The sequence below is a fragment of the Martes martes genome, assembly GCF_963455335.1.
Source record: "Martes martes genome assembly, chromosome: 18".
NCBI classification, from domain to species: Eukaryota; Metazoa; Chordata; class Mammalia; order Carnivora; family Mustelidae; genus Martes; species Martes martes.
The window spans coordinates 21,029,374-21,051,288 of NC_137906.1; the positions used below are offsets into that span (position 1 = coordinate 21,029,374).

At 53.1% G+C, this 21,915-nt stretch overlaps 3 protein-coding genes across 4 annotated transcripts in view; 2 read left to right on the top strand and 1 right to left on the bottom strand.

The window, feature by feature from the left end:
* Window positions 1–1,328: 1,328 nt before the first annotated feature.
* Window positions 1,329–5,605, top strand: LOC308359401 (cardiotrophin-2; the record flags this gene model as incomplete). Its single annotated transcript, XM_080830434.1, has 3 exons — window positions 1,329–1,344; window positions 3,577–3,713; window positions 5,147–5,605. The coding sequence occupies 3 exons, from the start codon at window positions 1,329–1,331 to the stop codon at window positions 5,603–5,605; spliced, it is 612 nt and encodes a 203-aa protein (XP_080686560.1).
* Window positions 5,606–6,360: 755 nt separating this feature from the next.
* Window positions 6,361–10,575, bottom strand: LOC308359669 (cardiotrophin-1-like). Its single transcript, XM_080830880.1, has 3 exons — window positions 10,508–10,575; window positions 9,175–9,293; window positions 6,361–7,460 (listed from the first exon to the last, which is right to left on the bottom strand). Exons 1-3 carry the CDS (start codon window positions 10,530–10,532, stop codon window positions 6,987–6,989), a joined length of 618 nt encoding a protein of 205 aa, XP_080687006.1. The 5' UTR covers window positions 10,533–10,575; the 3' UTR covers window positions 6,361–6,986.
* Window positions 10,576–12,983: 2,408 nt separating this feature from the next.
* The window catches only part of BCL7C (BAF chromatin remodeling complex subunit BCL7C), a 39,300-nt gene continuing 30,368 nt past the window's right edge, over window positions 12,984–21,915 (top strand). The window contains exons 1-6 of one of the 2 annotated variants that reach the window (XM_080829870.1): window positions 13,054–13,298; window positions 13,817–13,895; window positions 14,222–14,330; window positions 14,433–14,594; window positions 15,950–16,035; window positions 16,604–16,793. In XM_080829870.1, the coding sequence (XP_080685996.1) occupies window positions 13,207–13,298; window positions 13,817–13,895; window positions 14,222–14,330; window positions 14,433–14,594; window positions 15,950–16,035; window positions 16,604–16,729 (654 nt within the window). In that variant the 5' untranslated portion in view covers window positions 13,054–13,206 and the 3' untranslated portion in view covers window positions 16,730–16,793. Of the gene's footprint in view, window positions 13,299–13,816; window positions 13,896–14,221; window positions 14,331–14,432; window positions 14,595–15,949; window positions 16,036–16,603; window positions 16,794–21,915 lie in introns of those variants that run through there. The other variant, XM_080829871.1, reaches the window with a different exon arrangement.

The following is a 21,915-nucleotide window of genomic DNA, read 5'->3' on the forward strand; positions in this document are numbered from 1 at the left end:
TTCCATCCCCCCAACTGGATAGGAGCAGTGCGGGGGTGGGGGGCCGGCTCTGCCTGAGCACTCTGACCCAGTGTGTGGGCAGGGACTGAGAACCAAACAATGCTCCCTTATGGAGAGACTGGGGACCTTGTGAAGGAGGACCAGAACCCAGCCACCCCGCTGAGTGACAAGGCTTTCCCAGCTGGAAAGGGCCTTAGGTGTGTGTCTGTATGTGCTATGTCTGGGCAGAGGGCCACCACTGGCCCAGATCTCAAGAGTTCTGACCTCCAGCTGCACGTGTGTCTGTGTTCACACACGGGACTGTGGTGTGTGTACACCCACGTATGGACCTGTCTGCTCTGCACATGTGCCTCTGCGGGGGCCTCTGTGGGTGGCTCTGTGTGCACATGTGTGCCTGTGTCTGCGTGCACACGTGTTTGCACCCTCCGTCTGTAGGGCCTGTGGTTCCATACACAGGTGGCCAGGCCCACTGGAGTGTGAGCTCCGTGAGGCCAGGAATTTTTAAATCTTTATTTATTTATTTGAGAGAGAGAGAGAGAGAGAGAGAGAGCACGCAACACAAGCAGGGGGAGCAGCGGGGAGTCTGAGGCAGGATTCGATCCCAGGAACAGGAGCATGACCTGAGGCCAAGGCAACCACTTAACCAGCTGAGCCACCCAGGCTTCCCGAGCCAGGGAAGGGATTTTTGTCTGACTTGTTCTCTGTTCTATCCCAGCACCTGGAACAGGGACCAGCACACAGTGGGCGTCAGTACTACTTAAATGAACGAATATGCGCTCACATATCTGGTGTGCGCCCATGTGCCAACGTGTGTGTGTAGATGTGCACACGCTCCTGTGTCTAAGGTACCTTGGTGTGAGTGATGTTGCTCACAAGCCACCACTCCCATCCCTTTTCCAAACTCCCTGGAGGTCAGGGCCCAATGCCTGGGTCCCAGTGGGGGCGGAGCAGGAGGCCGCCTTCTCCCGAGTAACTGGATCCCAGGACGTGCGGAGCAGCAGGGAGCAGGGCGGCCCCTTTGTCCCCCGATAATCCCCTCCCGCCTTTGACCCCTCCCTTCCAGCAACCAGGTCTTAAGGTCGAGTTTGGGGACTGTAGAAGACTATGGTGTCACCTCAGTGTCCCCCTCCCAGCCTGTCCTTTGCTTCTGGGGCTTCTGCACCTGTGCGGCCCTCCCCAACACACACCCCCACTCTAGGGTGTGACTCCTTCCCTCCCTCTTGGGCGGCCTCAGCGCTCAGTCCAGGTATAAAGCCACCTGAGGGGCAGGAGGACAGGTGCCCCAGAAAAATCCAGAGACCGGAGGAGGAAGGAGCCAAGGAGAGAGCATGAGCTATTCGCTTGGTGAGTTGGGGGGGTGTGTGGAGTTCCAGGGCCTAGAGACCAGGCGGGGAAAAGGTACCCTCCGGGGTCTCTAGCCCTTAGGACTCATGTGCCTGGCTGCTTCTTTGCATGCTAGGAACCTCCAAATCCTTACACTCAGAAGGTTTTGTTCATCACTCACTCATTCATTCAAGAATTATTGAGGTGCTAGGTAGTTTTTAAGCATTTGGGGATACAGCAGTGAACAAACAGACAAAAAGCTATGGTCTCATGGAGATTTCATTCTGCAGACAGACGATACACATCATCGTCATAAGTAAGTAAATTATGGGCATCTGGGTGGCTCAGTTGGTTAAACGCCTTTCACTCCTCAGGTCATGATCTCAGGGTCCTGGGATCAAGACCCACATCGGGCTTCCTACTCAGCAGGGACTCTGCTTCTCCCTCTCCCTCTGCCCCTCCCCGCCACTCGTGTTCTCTCTCTCTCTCTCCCTCAATTAAATAAATAAATTCTTTTAAAAAAATAAGTACATTATAATGCAGTGTGATAGAAGGTGAGTGCAATGAGCCAATTTTTTGAACAAATGCATGAACGAATGGGCCTTCACTTTCAGCCTTCCCTTAAGTTCTAAACTTAGGGAACTCAGGAATGTAGAAAGGGGAACAAAGGAGACCATCACAATTTGCTTCTCATCTCCATTGCTTCCTGCTCATGACCCTAGGTACCCCCCCCCCACCGCCCCAGCCTCACACTGGGAAGAGAACGGGGCCTGAGCTGTAAGGGGACACTTCAAAGCATTTATTCAAATTTAAAATGAGCATACCCTTGGGGCACCTGGTGGCTCAGTGGGTTAAAACCTCTGCCTCCGGCTCAGGTCATGATCCCAGGGTCCTGGGATGGAGCCCCGCATCACATCGCATGGGGTTCTCTGCTTGGCAGAGAACCTGCTTCCCCCTCTCCTCTCTCTGCCTGTCTCTCTGCCTACTTGTAATCTCTGTCAAATAAATAAAATCTTTATAAATAAAATAAAATAAGCACACCGTCAAAGGTGCCTAAAGAGTTTGGGATAAGGATGTTCATGGGAGTGCTCCATCATTCAACAAATATTTATTAAGCTCTGTGCTAGGTGCTGGGGAACCAGCAGCAAATGAATCAGGGCAGGTTCTCTCTTTCCTGGAGCCAACATTCTAGGGGGAGAGACAGTAACAAACAAGCAGACAAATAATTAAATAAATTAAATAGCAAAAGTTTCTGAAGCCTATAGATCGGGGAGGGGGAGGGGCTCTTGATACGCAGTGAGGACAGCTTATCTGAGTTGAGGCCTGAAGAACAAGAAGGATCCAGCGGCTGGGAAGGTTTGGGGTGGTCCCGGCAGGGCCCAGGAAGGGCAAAGGCCTGGGGGAGAATGGAATGGGAGGCCAGTACAGAGGGGCAAGGCTTTGCAGGCCACCTAAGGGCTTTGGTTTATTCACTTCCACTGTGTGAGGTCTGAGCAGAGGAAGAATTCAGGCACAGGAGGGATCTAGTTGAACTGGGGGGCTGTTGGGGAGGAGGTCAGCAAGTGTCAAAGAAGCAGAGACAGGTGGGGGGAGGCTACTGGGTGAGAAGGGCTGGTGGCTGGGACCCAGGGGGTGGCAATGGAAGGAGGGGGAAAGCAGGTAGATTCTCAGTGCCTCTTGTCAACTTTTAAGACTTTTTATTGAGAAGAACAAACAGAAAAATACACAACTCATGAAGCGTACAGCTCAATGAATTTTCACAAAATGATCATATCCTTGTCATGAGCACTCAGACCAAGAAACACAGAGCTGGACTGGCTACCTTTTAAGGACAGAGCCGATAGGGTTTACTGTGGGGTGAATGTGGACAGCAAGAGAGAATGAGGCACCAAAGAGGATCCCAGGTTTTGACCTGAGCAAAGGGGAAGAGTGGAAGTGCCCTTGCCTGAGATGGGGAAGACTGGGAGGGAGCGCAGAAGAGGAACCCAGAGTTGGGTATTGGAGACTTTGAGTTGAGACACTTATTGGTATCCAATAATGTCAAGCAGGAAGTTGAATACATCGGGTCTGGGGTCCCGTGGAACGTTCTGGGCTGGAAATAATCTCCTTACAGGGTGACGCGGCCCCGACTTGGATACACACAATTGTTGCAGGCCACAAGGGCTGTGCCCATGGGAAGAGTTGCGACAGAGAATGAATGAACCAGCAGGCGGGCTCGGGGATTGGATGCTGACCTCTGATTTCCTCCGCCAGCCCCGTTCTGCCTGCTGACGCTGCTGCTGCTGCCCCTCAGTCCGGGGGCCCCCATCTCCCCAGCTGAGCCCATCAGTCAGGCCTATAGCCTGGCCCTCTACATGCAGAAGAATACATCAGCGCTGCTGCAGACTTATGTGAGTGACACGGGGCACAAGCAGGGGACGAGGGCAGCGGGACACTGCCCTCCTGGCCCAGCCCCGGGTAGTGGAAGCAGAGCAAGGTCGGGAGAAGTTTCCTCCACAAGTCTGAGGGTTCAGGGGCTCCGTGCACTAGAGACTCACTCCAACACTGTCACTGATGGCTGGTGACCTTGGGCTAGTCGTTCCTTCTCTCTCTCCGTCTCAGCTCCCTCATCTGCAAAATGGAATTGGGATCCTGCTTTTGCTCACCTTTCAGGACCGTTACAAGACTCAAAGGCGGCACAGACAGAGAAAGACCTCGTGCTGGGTGCTTACCTGAGCCTGATGCTGCGCTAGGCACGCATCCCCCTTCCCTCACAGACTCCTCAAACAGTTCGGAGAGACGGAGTTATAACCAGATACGGAAACTGAGTCTCAGAGAGGGTGAAAAATTTGCTCAAGGTCACACAGCTAAATCACTGGCAGCACCAGGATCTTAACCCTGGTCTGTGGCATTGAAGCCAATCCTCCCCTCTCCCCACCCCCTTCTGTCTAGCAGCTCAGACTAGCAGCCTGCCAGCTGAATCTGACCCACAGGTGTTTTCTGTTTGGGCCATGATATACTTGTTCAAGTTTTGAACACAACTGCCTGTCTCCAACAAGCACAGGGACACTCCTGGCCCCTACCCCATCTTAGTTCTGCTTTCTTCCCCAAGTTACACAACCTGCCTAGCCCCTAGAGGCCCCAGGGTTTGTGACTCTCCATTGTACTATATTCCAGACCTGTGTGAAGTTACTAAATGTAGTTTCTAGTCCTGTAACTGCCGCCATTCCCTGGTTAGCTTTGGGTACCCTGAACCTCGGTTTCTTCACCTGTGAAAGAGGAATGGAGGACTAGATGGTCTATCAACTTGGGGATTTATCAGCGGGCATCCAGATTCTATAGGTCCAGGTTCGTGGAGGCCAGAACTTTAACGGAGAAGGCACTCAACTAAATTTAATAATGTTAACAATTATTTATTAATGATTATAATAAAATTAATAAGCGTAAATAACTAAATGCCACAAATAAAAAAGAACCATAGAGACTCTAATTACACCGTCAGTTCTTTAGACTGAAAATAGTATAATAAATAATACATAGTGTTATGATATTAATATATTATAAACAGTGGCTTATCGTGCCCTTATTGTATGCCAGGAGCTGTGCTAAGTGCTTTCTACATAGCACTTCTCATTGTTTGCACAAGAATACCGATGCATGGGAATTACTGAAGCTGTGATTCAAAGTGGTACAACTTGTACATGAAACTGGGCCATCACAGAGCCCAGGCTCTGTGCTAGGAGATGTCTACCAGCTCCCCCTGGGAAGATGTCAGATGTGAAGCCAGGGGGAGCCCCAGGGGACCACTTCAGTCCCTGCACTCCTGTCTCTGTCTCTCGTGCAGCTCCAGCACCAGGGCAGCCCCTTCAGTGACCCTGGCTTCTCAGCCCCCGAGCTTCAGCTCAGCAGCCTGCCTCCTGCCGCCGTCTCCTTCAAGACCTGGCATGCCCTGGATGACGGGGAGCGGCTGAGCCATGCCCAGGGGGCCTTCCTGGCCTTGACTCAGCACCTCCAGCTCGTGGGGGACGACCAGCGAGACCTTAACCCTGGCAGTCCTATCCTGCTGGCTCAGCTCGGGGCTGCAAGACTCAGGGCCCAAGGCCTGCTGGGCAACATGGCTGCCATCATGACCGCCCTGGGCCTGCCCATCCCCCCTGAAGAGGACACTCTTGGGGTTGTCCCCTTCGGGGCCTCAGCCTTTGAGAGGAAATGTCGAGGTTATGTAGTGACCCGGGAATATGGCCACTGGACAGACCGAGCTGTGAGGGACTTGGCTCTGCTCAAGGCCAAGTACCCTGGATAGAGGAGGCAGGACTTCCTGTCAGAGGCTGCAACACTTCTTTCCCAGCGGACTCTTCTCTGCCTTGCTTCTTGGCAAGAAAGGAGACACGTCGTGTCTAGCAGACAGGGTGTGTATATTTGGGGATATTACCTAGGAAGTAAGCCTCAAGTCCCTTTTGCCTGGGCCTTTCCTGCCTAGGTCCTATGGCCTCCCTTCCAGATCTGGGGGGAACTCTATGGATATCATTTTGTGAGTTCTCAATCCAGGGGTCCTGGTTGCCCACATCCTGGGTGGAAAGAAGTGTCTTTTTGAAGAGGCTTCACTTCGCACTCTGCAGGGAGAGGACAGTGGGTCTCCTTCCTGGGCTCTCCCTCAGACCCTCCTGCTCCTGTAAGTTTGCAGAGGTCTTCTTGTCTCTACCTCACTTCTGTGGGAAGCCGTGTGCTTTCTGAGCAGAGAGGCCTCCCTTCTTTGGAGTTCATTGCCTCCCCTGGTCTACCTCCCTGACTAGGCCCTCTGTTCCAACTTTCCATGTTGAGGGACTTCACTTCTCGATCAATGGAAGTCCAGCTGAAAAAGTAAGGACTCCTCTAGATGTTTACTGCTCAGGACACATCCACTTCCTGTTCTAGAGTGACTGATGTTATCCTTGGCCTGGGGGCATTTGTGAAACTCCTATTTATATTGTGGCTTTTGGGTATGTCTGGGAGACCAGGCTGTGGCCCAAGGATCCTATTCTCCTCAAAGGTGTCTCGCCATTGTCAACAACTATATATACTGGTAACGTTAGTGTTCTTTTTATTTTTAAACATTTTATTTACAAAAAAATTAATTTATTCTCAGAAATAAAACTCTTTTAAGGTGTTGATCTTTTCTCTCCATAGACCTGGCTTGGGGGGAGGGGAGGTGCAGGGACACAGCAGAAGAGGTGAAGGAGGAGGAGGTCCAAGGGAGAAGGAAGTGGGGCCCATCCAAAGGGCCCGGATGGGGGAGGGAGAGCACAGCAGGGGGCGTGGCGCGGTGGGAAGGTGGCTGAAATTTGTCTGAAGTAGCCCTACCACCCCGCCAGGAAAGGCCAGAGCGAGGCGCATGCTCACATGGGGCCAAGGAGAGCCAAGAGATGGAGAAAAGGGGAGACAAAGAGGTCCCCCAGAGATGGGTGAAGGGGGAGATCCAGGAGAGACGGAGGCCCAAGCCATGGAGAAGAGGGGGAAAGCAAGAAAGTGATGGCCACGGGAAGAGCCAGGAACACAGGGAGGTCCGATAGAGAGACACGGAGAGCACATAAAGCAAAGAGACAGAGGGATGGAGACAGTCGGGGCTCCCCAGGAACCGACAGAGAGACAGAGACGGAGACGGACGACGAGCGGATGACAGCGAGCTGCAGCCCCGTGCCCCGCGCTCAGGCCGGGCCCCCGGGCACCAGCTGGCCCAGGTCGCCCTCGGTTCGGCTCACCCACTCGCGGTAGAGGCCGCACACGCGGAGCCCCAGCACCTTGGCAGGGAAGACGCCCCCGTCGGTGACGGCAGCTGCGGCGTTGGTGGCAACGACGGCGGGCTCGGGCCGGGGCCCGCGGGTCTCGTCGGCGCCCAGCGCGGCCAGCACGGCCTCCACCGCGGCGCCCAGGGCCCGGACCTGGCGCGCCGCCTCCTCCAGGCGCAGCAGCAGGCGCGGAGCGCGCGGGTTCAGCTCCGCCTGGTGGCGTCGCACCACGTCGAGCAGCGGCGGCAGCGCGGTGAGCGCCGCGGCGTCCAGCCGCAGCCGCTCGGGGGCGGGCAGGCCCGAGTGGCCGGGTGCGGGGGCGCTCAGGCCGGCCACCGGCAGTCGCGGGGGCGAGAAGCCGGGCAGCCCGAAGGGGTCTCCCTGGTACTGCACCTGCGGAGATATGGCAGTCAGTGGGGGGCGGGGGGGGGCGCGAGGCGCGACGGAACCTCTCCACTCTCCTTCTCCTCCTCTCGCTGGGGCCTCAGTTTACCCCCTCCCAAATGACGCATTCCTCCCAACAAAGTTGTTGTGTTTGAGATACTCCAGAACAACCACAACCACAACAAGTGGGCTTTGCACCAGTGCCTGTGTCCTCGTCTCTAAAATTGAGACGACAGGGGCGCCTGGGTGGCTCAGTGGGTTAAAGCCTCTGCCTTTAACTAGGGTCATGATCCCAGGGCCCTAGGGTCGAGCCCCACGACGGGCTCTCTGCTCGGCGGGGAGCCTGCTTCCCCCATCTCTCTCTGCCTGCCTCTCTGCCTACTTGTGATCTCTCTCTCTGTCAAATAAATAAAATCCTTAAAAAAAATAAAAATAAAATAGAGACGAAGTATCAACTTCTTAATAGGGTAGTCATGAGCATGTTAAAATGGCTCAGGCAAATGCTGGCACCCTGGAGGAGCACAGTGAATGTCAGCGATATCATTAATGCTATTTTACAGACCCGGGTGCAAATCCTGACTCCACCACTTGCTAGCTGTGCAGCTGCATGTGAAACCATCTCCCTTCTCTGAGTCTGCCTTGTCATCTGTAAAATGGGGGATCAGTTCCCGGCCTGTCTTTCTACCAGGGATCTCCCGAGAATCACAAAGATACTGGCAAAACCCTGGTCAGTTCCCCCCCCCCCCATCCTCCAACACCTCTGTACCTGCCTGGCACACAGCAGGGGCTCAATGAATAACTGTTGTATGAACAAACAAATTAATGGAGATTTGTAATTTGTAAAAATGCTACAACAATACCATTTATCCTTTTCTAACATCTTGTCTCTGGTTTGGCACTGTTTGCTGCTTTAAACATTATTCCTAATCTTTCCAAATAAGTATGATGATTATGATAATGCTGATTTTGCAAATGAGGATATGGAGGCTGAAGAGGTAAACTGACTTGCCCTAGGTCATCCATCTAGGAAAGGACAGAGCTGGATTTTGAACCAAAGTTCATAGCACCACAAAGTTAGTTCTTTCTATTACCCCACTTCCATAACTGTTACATCATTATTTTTTCATGTTGCCATTAGTGCCCAAGGTCACAGTAAGTTACCAGGCCTACAGTCTATTTGATTCAAAACTATACCCTCCTTCCATTACACTTCCATTACACTAGAGTAATTGATGGAAATACCCTCCTTCCTTGGGCAGGGCCCTATGCCCAACCAAAGACATTGGCAAATTCCCCTCCTCTGTTAAAGTCCCCTCTTGGGCTGGAATTTTAGCCTTAAATTGAAACCCTTCTCAGTCTCTCTGCATAGCATAGGTAGAAGAGTTCACAACTCATCTTCTTAAATTGTCTCCTTTAATAGCTGGGGAGACAAAGGCCCATGGAGGTGAGGTGACAAGATCACAGAAAGCCTGGAACCTAGGTTTCTTGACTCCCAGACCAGAATTCTTTTTAGCTCTTTCAGCCTCTGTCTTAATGCACTGTGGGGGGAACCTCCAAGCTGAGGCAGACAGAGGGGCATTTGGAGCACAGGGAGAGTCCTCCAGTTTGCTCCAATTTCTGTATCTGGGAAGCGAGGTCAGAAAAATTAGTGGTCAGGAACCTCTGTGATCTGTACTTCCCCATTCCTCAGGCCTCTGGCACCCCCATCCTCATTCCCACTTACATATTCCTGGAGCAGCTGCTCAGCATATTTGGTGAGGAGGCGGGCAAGGCTGTGTGTCTGACGGATCTTGGCCTCCAAGTGGGGAAGGGGTGAGATGGAGGAGTCAGCCTGTGGATCTTCTGGTGGGAAAAAGGGGGAGGAATGAGGGCAACCCAGACCCCTGCTCCTTGACTACTCTTCCAGGCTGGCTCTTCCTTCCTGAACCTACAAGTTCTGCTCTGAATTCTCCAGCTTTCAAGCCAGGCAGCCTTTGCCCCATTCCAACTGATGGTAAATGAGACGCCGAATATTTGTGAAACAGTTGTCCTGCCTGAAATGTATTCCCTGACCCCAAATCACTGTTAAATCCTATTAAAGCCAAATTAAAATATTGCCTCCTCAGTGTGATCTCTGGATTCACCTCTCCCTTAAATTGCCTTTTTCCTTTTACTTAAGGCCATTTGTTTATACTCCCAAGGTTGTTTTTGAATGTCTCTTTTATCTGTGAATCGGCCTTAGCTTGGGAGTCCTTTGAGGGAAGGTTTCACATATCCCCATACCTCACTGATTTTTGGTGAAATTTAACATCACTGAAGCACAGAACTTCGAATCGGAATGATCCCTTAAACCCATTCTACAGATTGGGAAACTAAAGTCCCACGTCCTCCCCAAAGAACAGTCTGTGCAGACGCTGGGCAGGGCACCTGCAGCATCAGTGACTAGCCTTCCCTAGCGTAAGCTAGGGGGTGGAGCCCCGGAAGGACGACTACATTTCCCGAGAGTCCAGCGCACGTGCCAAGGCATGCTGGGGAATGTAGTCTTGGCCCGGCAATTCCCGCCCCGCCCCCCAGCTCCCCCTAGCTCCCCCCAGCTCCCCCCTTCCCCGCGTCAGAGTTTCCCACCGCTAGTCTCTATCCTTAATAGCCTCGACTTTCGTCGCCTATTGTCATTCATTAGCTCCCGTGGCCCAAAGACTTCCTTCCCTAACTCTATCCCTCCCTCTGGTCCGCAGTTCTGATTCTTTCCCAATACTACCAATACAGAGGATTCCGGCGTCCAGCCCCAGCTGCGACCCCGGTCCTTTCTCCCAAGGTGTACTCGAACCTGTGATCTAAACCCTGATTCCAAGTCCCTGAAGTCACAGCCCAGGCCTCCGCTAAACTCCGGTGCTTGTCCTTTCCCACAGTTCACCCGCAGCTCACCCGCTCGTTACCTGACACCGGGGCCCTGCTCTCCCCAGCTCAGGCCGCTCCCTTCCCGGACCCGGGGGTGGTGGGGACCCAGACCCCAGCTTCCAGCCCTTCTGACCCCTGCTCCCCTCGGGCACTGGGCATCCAGCCCTTCAGCCCCTTACCCAGACTTCCCTCCCTCCGGCTCATGCTGGCCCCTGGCTGATCCCGGTTGCCTACACGCCCCCCTTTCGAAGGGGGAGAAGGGGGAAAGGGGTAGGGGCGTGGTCCGGGCGCAACCAATCAGGGCTCAGACCCCAAACAATCCCCCCCGCCCCACCGCCCGCCCCAGGCAGGATTCCTTGGCTCTGAGCTCAGCTCCTTGCTCGCGCTGCCCAGTCAGGAAAGGGGCCTGACGGGGGTTGGCAGGTTGTCTGCGTGGTGGGCTCAAAACCTAGAGTTTGGGTGTGCCCAGGCCTGGGAGGCAGCCCTGGTACCGGCGGGAGGAGGAGGCTCAGGCTCTGACCCGGGGCAAGGCTTAGTGAGCGAGACTTTTCGGAGAAAGCTGGGGGGGGGGGGGTAGGGGGGAGCGGAATAAGAGAGGGTGGAGCTGGCAAGACAGGAATGTGCTGGTCCTCCCTTCTGTCTGGGGGGGAGGGGGGAGCTGGGTGCTAGAGAGGCGTCGCTGAGGGCCCTCAAGCTTGGGCCACACCTGCCCAGACACATACCTCCTGGCCTATCTTAGATACTTTTCTGCTCACGCTCTCTTGTCACATCTACTAGAAGGGGAATAGATAACGGCAGCCGCTCACTTCACCTTACCAGGCCCAGTAAGAGAACCCCTCTGATGTACACACATTTACTGCATACAGACCTTCATTCTCACCCTGGAACAAGCTTCAGAGACAGGTAAGGGGTTCATACCGACATATCAACCCCACTGACCAGGTGCAGATAAACTATGGATGGTCTGTGCACACTTATACCCATAAGTGGTTCCCAAGCACCTAATTGTCCCAGGCTCTGGGACCCAGAGACTATCCATATTTGGTCTGTGGCCTCCCAGGGAGCGCACAGTCTGATGGAGGCCTTGGTCTCTGGCCTCCTGAGGAGCTCACAGCCTGATGGAGGTGACCATCAACAACAGTAGGTAATGGGGTTTGTGAGTTAAGGGACTGGGAAGGAGTCCTGTGTTTCTGCGAAGGTATTACCATGAGCAGTCAACTGCCAGAATAAAGGAAGGTATCAACTGGCAGAGAGCATAGGAGGAACAGTTGAAGCCAGACTGTTGGTAGGGGCCACAATCATGCACTTATGAACGGTGATTATTTATTGGGCATTTACTATGTGCAAGGCACATTGTTCCGGGAGTTACATATTAACTTATTCTCGTATTACAGCTGAAGGAATAGAGATAAGTGAGTCGCCCAAGATCACTGGACAAGAAGAGCTGGGATTTTGCCCAGGGGCAGTTTGGCTCCAGATTAGGTCAGAATCCCCCTCCTTATACCTTAACCCCTCCGGACATAATCACACCAAAACACACAGAGACGAGAGGCAAACCCTTGAAACACACACACATAGCAACACATGTTGTTATCTGCTGGCAAAAAGAGATTCAAATAAACTCAACCAAATCACACGCATTTTAAGTAAGCCTTTAATTGAAGTATAATAGATAGGGAAAAGCATACGGTTTGGTGAATATTCAAAGTAAATACAGTCGGGGAGGAGTGACCAGCACTATCTTAATCAGTTTCAGGTTAAGAAACTGAACAGGAGCAGTGCAAGAGCTCCCTTTCAGTCTCTCTCAAGGGTGACCACTTATCCTGACACCGATTGATTAGTTTTGTCTGTTTTGAACTTCATATAAAAGGAATCATACAGTGTTTACAGTGGTATCTGATTCCTTTCATGAGACATAACCCCGTTGTGCGAGACATCACTCTCTGCTGTGTCCACTGTATGAATGGGCTACAATTCCGCTTCCACTCTACTCTTGACGGGCTGTTTCCAGTTTGAGGCCATTATCGACAGCGCTATGAACATTCCGGTACACATATCTTGGTGCTCATACCCACGCATTCCTGTTGGTTGTTAATGACCTAGGAGCAGAATTGCTGGATGGTGCGAGTTCAGCTTCTCCAGAAAACCGCCCGTTTTCCAAAGCATCTCTACCCATTTCCACTCCCCCAGAAACACGAGAGGTCTGGTTGCTCTACTTCTTTGCCTACACTTGATATGGTCTGTCGTTCTCATTTTAGCCATTCTGGCAGGTAGAGACCTCTACTCCTATTTGCAACGTCTGGTCCGTAATGGGCGCTCAGTGAATAGATCGCTGAACGAAGGGCTGGAGGAAGAGCTAGACAGCGCGGGAGTGCCAGCCAGGGGCGGCCGGACGCACACGGTGCACACAGCACTCGGGGCCGCCCCCGCGCTGCGGACGCGGGCTGGGACAGTGACCCTCTCGCGCCCGCCTCCTCCTCCCCGTGCCCACGTGGTCTGAACGCACCTCCTCAGCCCAGCCGCGCGAGTCCTGGCGCCAAGCTGTCCCCAACCCTCCCTCTTGGCGGCGGGTAGGGGGCGCTGCGCGTCGGGGCGCCCCGAGGGGGCGGGCCCGGTCGGGGCGGGGCCGACCGACTTCCAGGCCTGGGCTCTGGCCGCCCGCGCCGCCCCGCCGCTCCGGGGACGGGCCGGGGCGGGGCGCGGCAGCAGGAAACGGGGCGGGGACTCGCGGAGGCGTTGGGGAGCGAGGGAGGGCGCGGCCAACTCCCGGAGGGACTGCAGGCCGAGACAGCGGCGCCCTGGTCTGGCGCCGAGCCTGAGCCCGCCGGACGGGAGGCGGCCCAGCCGCGGGCTCGGCCTCGGCCCCAGTCCCGCCAGCATGGCCGGCCGGACCGTGCGGGCCGAGACCCGGAGCCGGGCCAAGGATGACATCAAGAAGGTGATGGCGACCATCGAGAAGGTCCGGAGATGGTGAGCGCTGCCCCGGGGCCAGGGATGGGACCTGGCGGGACCACTCTCTCCCAAATGCATCTACCCCCCCTTCGCCAGCCGTGGTCCCCAGCTGTTAGGTGTGCCCCCGGCTGCGCCCTGGAGCTCCAGGGCTCTGTCCCCCTTCTGGCTACACCCTCGGGTCTACAAAGCGTGTTCCCAAGCCTTACCCTCATTTATGCCCCGCCCCCTAAAGCTTTGACACTCCTCCCTCAAGTGTGCCCAGGATCTTCTTTGCTATGGTTCCCAGCCGGGCCCAAAGCCTTTCTCCCTTGTATACCCCAGGGGTCTGCAGAGCTATAGCCCCAAGCCATGCTCTCTCCCCAGAGGCACCACTGTGTATGGCCTGGGGTCTGCAGGACTCTTTCTCCTTCTGACTTTATGCCCCATTAGCAAAACCGCACCACTGCCCCTTCCACAGGTCTCCCCATATGTGTTCAGCTCCTGCCGGGGGGCTCTCTCCTCAGAACTCTGACCCAGTCCCCCCCACCCTCCCACAGGGAGAAGCGCTGGGTGACTGTGGGCGACACTTCCCTTCGTATCTTCAAGTGGGTGCCAGTGGTGGACCCCCAGGAGGAGGTGAGCAGACTCTCCCACACTAGGCCCTTCATCTGTGCAACCTCAGGCAGTCCCCTCCCAACCCTGGCCTCCACCTCCAGTCCCACTCTGAGACCTCAAATGCAGCAGCCAAGACAGATGCTAACAATTACTGGCAACTCCACCCCCTTCTCCCTTTTTCTTGTTTCAGACCCCTGAGTTCAAGACCTAACCCACGGTACCAACCACTGTCACCTGATGCAGGGCCTTTTGCTTCTCTTTGCCTAAGTTTCCTTACTTGTACACTGGAGGGCTTTGCAAGCACTAACTGAAAAGCTGTCACTGACCCTTATCCCTCTAACCCCCAGGAGCGACGGAGGGCAGGTGGTGGGGGAGAGAGATCCCGAGGCCGGGAGCGGCGGGGCAGGGGCGCCAGTCCCCGAGGGGGTGGCCCTCTCATCCTGCTGGATCTCAATGGTATGTTAGGGATCCTGGGATTTTGGGGGCGGTGTGGGCTGGGGGGTTGAGGGAGGGGCTTGGGACCCTCAGGCCCAACCGGCTCGGTTTTTGCTCCCACAGATGAGAACAGTAACCAGAGTTTCCATTCAGAAGGCTCCCTGCAAAAGGGCACCGAGCCCAGCCCTGGGGGCACCCCCCAGCCCAGCCGCCCGGTGTCACCTGCTGGACCACCAGAAGGGGTCCCAGAGGATGCTCAGCCCCCACGGCTGGGCCAAGAGAGAGGTAGGACCAGGTGACTCCCAGCAGCCCTCTCCTTTGAGTCTTGTCCTCTGCAAAGTTGAACCCAGCAGCTTACCTCTACCTGTACCTGTTCCCCTCCTGTGTTATTCCCTCCCGGAGGCCTTCCCTGACTCCTGCAGAAAGTCACTGCCCTACCTCCAGTGAATGTCTCATTCATCTGGCTTCTCTAGGTCTTTAGATAACTAATCACTGTCTGAGATTTCCATGTAAGTTTTATTTTTTTTACTACTCCAGTTTCTTTCCTGGCTCCCACCTCATGTCAGCTTTCTGAACCTTGGGCTTATGTTGCTCCTGTTCATTACTAAATCCTCAGAAGAGCGTAGAACACATAGAATGTGCTCAATAAATATTTGTTGAGGAATAAATAATAGTGGTATTCCTGAGGGTGATTAGGACGTGAAAATAACAGCTAAGACTTACTGAGCTCTGTGTCCCAGACACCCTTCTAAGCACTGGACATGTTTTATATCCTTACTATAACCCCATGAAGGTTATGATCCCCATAAGTGGGTGAGGAGCTGAAACCCAGAGAAACAAGTCTCCCCAGCTCACATAGCCAGTGAGCCAGCATCTTGGGGCAGAATTCCTCCTCAGCTCCTCTTTGTTTCAAATAGTCAAAACCCTGCCTGGTCTGAACCACCTCCCAAATGGGTCTGCAAGCGCCATCTCTCACCTCTGCCTGGCTCCAGCCTCCTTATGGGTCTCCTTGACACAGCTGCCAGAGCAACTTTCTCTAAAGCACAAATTTGGCAGGATCGTTTGTGCTTCAAAGCCTTCAGTGGCTCCCTATGGCCTTTGACTCCTCCACTTTGCCCTTTGGGCCCAGTGAGTGACCCCTGCTGGTCTCCTTGTTCCTTTGCAACAATACCATGACCTGGGCCTGTGGACTGTGTCTCGATCGCATCTTTACTAAGAGAAAAACAACAGGCATTTATTGAGCCGGTGCTGTGAGCAAGACACTATGCTAAGGGCTTTATCCATAACATCTCATTTCATGCTCACCACAGTCTCCTTCTCGTTGTCCCCATTTACAGATGGGGAAACGGAGGCCCAGAGGAATTAAGTCACAGGCTCAAGGTCAGGATTTGAACCCAGGGAGTCCAGGCTTACAATCTGTACTCACTAAACATATGTTCTGTCTGCCTCAGACGTGCCCCATTTGTCTCCCTGATCAAATCCTGCTCACCATGTCGAGATCCCGCTTCCGTGTCCTTCCTGTGGCTTCTGCCTGGCTTGCAGCCAGGTTCTCAACGCCCTCCTCCGTATCCCCTGGCCCCGGGTCTGTGCTGTGGTGCGGAGCAGCTGCTCAGGGAATGTCTCTCCACTTGATATTCCAGATCCTGGGGCCGTAACTGCAGGCAGCACCGATGAACCCCCAATGCTGACCAAGGAGGAGCCTGTTCCCGAATTGCCGGAGGCTGAGGTGAGAGAGGCCGGAAGGCTGGACTCCCGGGTCGCTGATGCGGTGGGGGCTCTGGGGCAGCTGAAGGCTGGGGGGCTGTACTCCTGAGGTCCAGGCAGGAAGTGGAGACCTCAGGCACAGCTCAAGTCTCAGAGGCTGGGTTCTGGGGACGGAAAAGGAAAGGGTGTTTTAAGACGAAGTCCTGTGGGCTGGATCGGGGCAGATTTAAGACCATTAAAAGCCTGAAAAGATCGTGGTGCTCCTCCAAGTATTTTATTTTATTTTATTTTTTTATTTTAGTCCTAAACTGTCAAATTAGCTTAAGAGAGTCAGTCCCCCACAACTTCTGACTTTTCCCACAAGGACTACCTTGATGCATTTTCCAGAAATAGCAAGTATCACCTTCTTCCCCCAAAATGGTGGTGTTGTTTCTGGTGCCCTCCTTCCTCTGCTTCCTGGGGCCCTGAGCCTGGGCGAGAGTCCTAGGTCCAGGAGGGGAGTGCAGTGGAGGCAATGGAGAAGGCAGGGGCTAGGAGGCTGCACTCCTGGGTTTGGGTGGAGCTCATGCCTGTCCGCCCTTCCTCTCCAGGCCCCTGAAGCTTACCCCGTCTTTGAGCCAGTGCCACCTGTCCCTGAGGCAGCCCAGGGTGACACAGAGGATTCGGAGGGCGCCCCCCCACTCAAGCGCATCTGCCCAAATGCCCCTGACCCCTGAGAAGCCGGCCTGCCTGTCCTGTCGCCCCAAGGGCCCCTTTGGCTTTTTACAAATAAAGACCCTTTTGTAATTTTGTGTCATGTCATTTCCCCATCAGGGCTGGGGAGGGTCTCTGGAGACAGCTTTGTCTCATGCTCCATTTCTCAGATGGAGTCACTGAGGCTCTAAGGGCACCTTCCTATAGTCATACCATGAGTCAGACATAGAATGGGAGCTTAAGCCAGGACACTGCCTCCCCAAACTCCCTCCACCCTGCCCTGTCCCCTTAGCTTTGACCCTTCCTGACCTTCAGCCCTCCTCCTTTGGGAATCCCAGGACCCCTCTTCTTCCTGTTCAGCCCTCCCCCGGGCCCAGCAATTACCAAAACTCTGGGCACCTATACCATGATTCCTGTTCATACGCAGGAACACAGAGGCCTGGAGGGACTTTGGGGTCTGATACGACCCAACTTGTTCCTTGCCCTCAAGAAGCTGCAACATTGTACCCCCTGCCTCTGCTTAGCCATCCCTCCACTGGAACCCCTCCCCACACTTCTGGCTGAGTCTTACTTGTCCTCTCCTCAATCACTGCCTCCTCCAGGAAGTCTTCCCGGACCCCTGGCTCAATCAGTTTCCCTTCTTTTGGGCTTCCATCACCCGCTGTGCCTCCTCCTCTTTGTCTTGGCATTTATCAGGCTGTTTGGGATGTCTCATTTGTGTGTCTGTCTTGTCCACTAGCTTTTGGGCTCCTGAGGGCCGATCTTGGTCCCCAGCCTTATCTAGCACCACACTGGGCATAGAGCAGTGATAGCAACTGGTGAATGAATGAATAAACGAATATGCTGAGGCTATCCAGGAAGGCTTCTCTGAGGAGGTAGAGTGTGAGATAGGAACCTCGGTGTGGTGGATCTGAAGTTCAAATCCTGGCTCTGTCTCTCACTAGGTGTGTGGCTCTCTGCATCCCATTTCCCCTCTCTGAGCCTTAGTTTGTTCATCTGAGCAATGGGGGCAATAACTAGGCCTCATCTGCCCTAGTGGTTTGTGGGAACCTTCAAATAACATGCACTCTGCCTGGCAAAGTGTTAGAGTTAGGTGTTTTAGCCCTCTTTTTATTTGTAACAAAGGTTAAAAGGTTCAGAGGGACCAAACTGGAACTTTAAAGAACTATGTTAAATGGAGGGCTGTTTTCTGATAGCAGTTGTCATAGTTGAGCCAGCGGAGGAGACGTACAGTGATGTGGTATGTTCATTTCTTCTTGCTGCTGCAACAGATGACCACAAACGTACTTAGTCACTTAAAGAAACACAGATTCATGATCTTACCGTTCTGGAGACCAGAGGTCCAAAATTAGTCTCACCGGGCTAAAGTCAAGGTATCAGCAGGAAAAGGAAATTTTTCCTGGTTCCTCCAGGAGCCTGTGGGGGAGTGTCTGTTTCCCAGCCTTTTCCAGCTTCTACGCACCACCCACATTCCTTGACTTGCACCCCTCCCCCATGTTCAGCACGGCTTCTTCCAATCTCTGTCTCTTCTCCATCATCCCGTCTGTCTCTGCCTCTCCTGCCTCCCTCTTCAAAGGAGGCTGCATTGGGCCCTCATGGATGGTGCAGGAGACTTCCCATCTCAGGACCCTTACCTAAATCCCACCTGCAAAATCTCGTTTGCCACATAAAGTAACATTCACTGGTTCTGGGATTAGGTCGTGGGCATCTTCACCCAGCATTTTTTGGGTGTGGCGGTCATCTCCTTTATTCCTCTCGGTCATCCCAGGAGTTGACCCAAGGGCTCTGTCAACTATAGAGTGCCTTGTATGGCTTAGTAGAACAGCGTCAAAGCCCAGACCACAGGCTCTGGGTTTGAATACCAGCATCTCCATTCATTTGCTTGTGACCTTGAGCCGAGTGACTTAACCTCTCTGGGCCTCAGTTTTCTCATCTGTAAACTGGGGATACTAATAACATCAGCCCGGTGAGAGTGTTGTAAGGATTAGATGAGGAAGTACACGGAGAGAGTGTCCTTGGCTTTGACACATAGTGAGTGCTCAACAAATAGCAGCTATTTTCATGTTACTCATTTTACAGATGAGGATATGAGGGTGTAGGGAGAGAGGCCGGAGACTTGCCTGTTGGTGAGACTGGGGAGGAAGAGTCCGTTTCCGAGCACACTTGAAAGGCTAAAGTTCGAGTCACCCCCGTTCCTGTCCCTCCCTTGGTCCCAGACCCCAGCAATCTGTCCTCACTCCCAGGCCTGCCCCCTCCAGCTCGGTGATCCACTCTGTTTTAAACTCTGGTTTAAAATCCACCTCTTTCATGGTGACACCCCCCAGTCATCACCTTACCATGCCCTCCCTGCCTCGTCCCTTCCAGTCCCTCCCAATGTCCATGCTCTCTTTTTGGAAATTCGTCCATCCCTGGCTCTCAGGCCCTGGCCTCTAGTGCTCCCCCATTCTCTTCAGCTCATCACTCTCTCCTCCTCCTGATCTCTTAAACATCTCTTGTCCGGCCTAGCTCTTCTCTTCATGAACACTCCCTACCAGGTCCACCTACTTTTGGAATGAATGGCGTCCAGGTCTCTGCATCCAAGTGCTGCACCCTCCCTCTAGACTCAAAGACCCCTGGGATGCCCGGACCCTTGGCCCCCTCCCCCTCCCAACCTGTTCCTCCCATCGCCTGCACCCTGAGACTGCCCCTCAGTCCCCAGATCAGAGCGCCTGGAAGTTAGAGTTCTTTAAGTCTCTATCCTGAGTAACTCTCCCATCTGCCCCTTTCTTTAGGGCCCTCCTGTTTGCTAGGTGCCTCCTGGTGGGTTTCCTGCTTCCCTTTTGCCCACCCCCAGTCCGTTCTCCACCTGGCAGCTGGGCAGTCTCAGAAGCCCACTGGTACTGCCCTGGGTGAAAACCCTGGCAGGATGGAGCTACCCGCTGCCCCTTCCCCACCACCCCTGCACTGTTCCCCTGAGAACTGCTTATAATCATACTGTGCTGTTTCTCACCTGTGGGTCTTTGTTCATGCTGTTTGCTCTGCCAGGAGCGTCCCTCTTATCCTCTCTTCATCTGGGGGAACGCATTCTTTTTTTTTCCTAACCTTGGCTTCCCCATGACTTCCGTTGTCATGCCCCCTGCCTCCTCCTGTGCCCATTTCACAGAACATCAGGCATTGCCTTGGGATGGTCTGTATTGGCTTCCATCTTAGGCATCAGTCTGCCAGCTCAGCAGGGTCAGAATTCCTTTATTTGTAGCGACATGTATTTCTTGTGCACTTATTGTTGGCTAGGGACTCTTCTAGGCCCTGCGAATAAAGCATTAACAAAATGGAAAAAATTGTTGCTTTCTTGGAGTTTACCTTCAATAAATTATATCATCTGTAGGAAGTTATAAGTCCTTTGTTAAGAAAATAGAGTCCACGATATTTTATTATAAAAAGTTTCAAACATGCAGCGAAGTTGGAAGAATTACACAGGTGACACCCGCATACCCCCCACCTAGATTCTATAACATCTTACTGTATCTGTTTATCACATCTCCTAATCCATCCATCTGTCAATCTAGCTTATTTTCTTGACACGCTTAAAATAAATTGCAGACGATAGGGTACTTCCCTCTATTTACAGATTTGTCTTGTCCCTTGAAATAAAATATCCACATAGTGAAATGCGTAGGTATTAATTGTATGTTTCCATGAGTTTCAACAAATGCATGCATCTGCATAATGCAAGCTCTTACCAAATACATCATTATCCCTTCTGGAAAGTTTCCTGTTGCCCCTTGCGCCACCCCCAACCCCCACCCCAACTCCCTGGAGGCAATCACTGTTCTGGTTTTGTTTTGATTAGGGTAACCTGTTCTTAGAACTTCTATGCATGGAATTATAAGGATGTACTTCTTTGCATCTGTTTCACTCAGTATCATGTTTTTGAAACTCATCTGTACTGTTGCTTGGATCAATAGTGTGCTCCTTTCTATTGCCAGGTTATAGTCCATAGACTTGGCTTTGACTAGGAATGCTCTGCCAGATGGAGAACAGATAGGTCCAAGTCCTCTCCCTGTTTCTAGCTCCCTGCCCAAGTCTGTCAAGTCGGGGGATCAGAGCCCTGGATGAGTGTACCCTAGGAAGACAGATAGCTTATTTCCCAGGACCTTTCTAGAATGTAGTCAGTCTATGACTTCAGTCCCCCAGAAATCTGGGGAGACTGAACTATTTCAGGGGCAGGATGTAGGGTGAACAAGCATCCTGGTTTGCCCAGGACTTGCCTGGTTTTAGCATTTCAAGTCCTGTTCCTGGGAAACCCTGGGAAAATGGGGATGGGTGGTTGCCCTGCCAGGATCCCAGCACTGCCCCAAGGGCCCCAGGCCCTTTCTCACCCCAGACTACACTTACACTCCCTTCTTCCTAAGGATTGATTTTCTATAAACTCTGAACTGATCAACTTCTCCCCTGCTCTAAAATATCCCATGGCTCCCTGTGGCTTTGCCTGGCAATACCCAAAAGATGTACTGACCTATGGCAGTGCTGCACAGTGGAACCACCTGGGGAATTTTGATGCCCGGCTTCTACCCCAGACATTTTAACTGGTTTAAGGCTGTGACTGGGCATCAGGAGTTTTAGAAAGCTCCACAGGTGATGCTGATCTGCTGCAGAGTTTGGGAACCACTGGCCTATGGGTATGATTTGCTTGCTGGTGTTGCCAAAATTTAAAATCAAAAGATTTCATATAAAAATCTAGACTCCTAGCTACCTTTTTTTTTTTTTTTAACATTTGTGTATTTATTTTAGAGAGATAGAGGGAGGCCAGTGGGAAAGGGATACAGAAAACCTCAAGCAGAATCCCCACTAAGCATGGAGCCCGGCGCAGTGTTCAGTCTCACAACCCATGAAACCATGACCCAAGCCGAAACCACCAAACACTCAACTGACTGAGCCACCCAGGTGCGCCAGCTCGCAGCTCCCTTTGACAAAGCAGAAGGTCTGTGATACTGAGTGCTTCCAAGTATGGTAATCACCAGGGGGTGTGGAGCATTGGCTCCTCTTGGAGACAAATATGTGTTTTCTGGTCATCATAATCTCAGCCACTCCCTGGTGCTTACTCTGCTCATCTGTGTCCATGTGCTTGGCCCACAGGCTAAGGTCTCAACTCTGTAGCCTCTTCACTAACTGTTCCATATACTCATCTCACTTCTGCCCTCCAGCCACATGGCCTCAGGGTGCCCTTTCT

What these genes read in the sequence shown, in the direction of transcription:
- LOC308359669 (XM_080830880.1), bottom strand. Translation starts at nt 10,532, where the DNA reads ATGAGCCGGAGGGAGGGAAGTCTGG. An exon ending in CCGGAGGGAGGGAAGTCTGG is followed by an intron (nt 9,294 to 10,507) that starts GTAAGGGGCTGA and finishes TTTTCCCACCAG; the next exon opens with AAGATCCACAGGCTGACTCC. An exon ending in AGCAGCTGCTCCAGGAATAT is followed by an intron (nt 7,461 to 9,174) that starts GTAAGTGGGAAT and finishes ATATCTCCGCAG; the next exon opens with GTGCAGTACCAGGGAGACCC.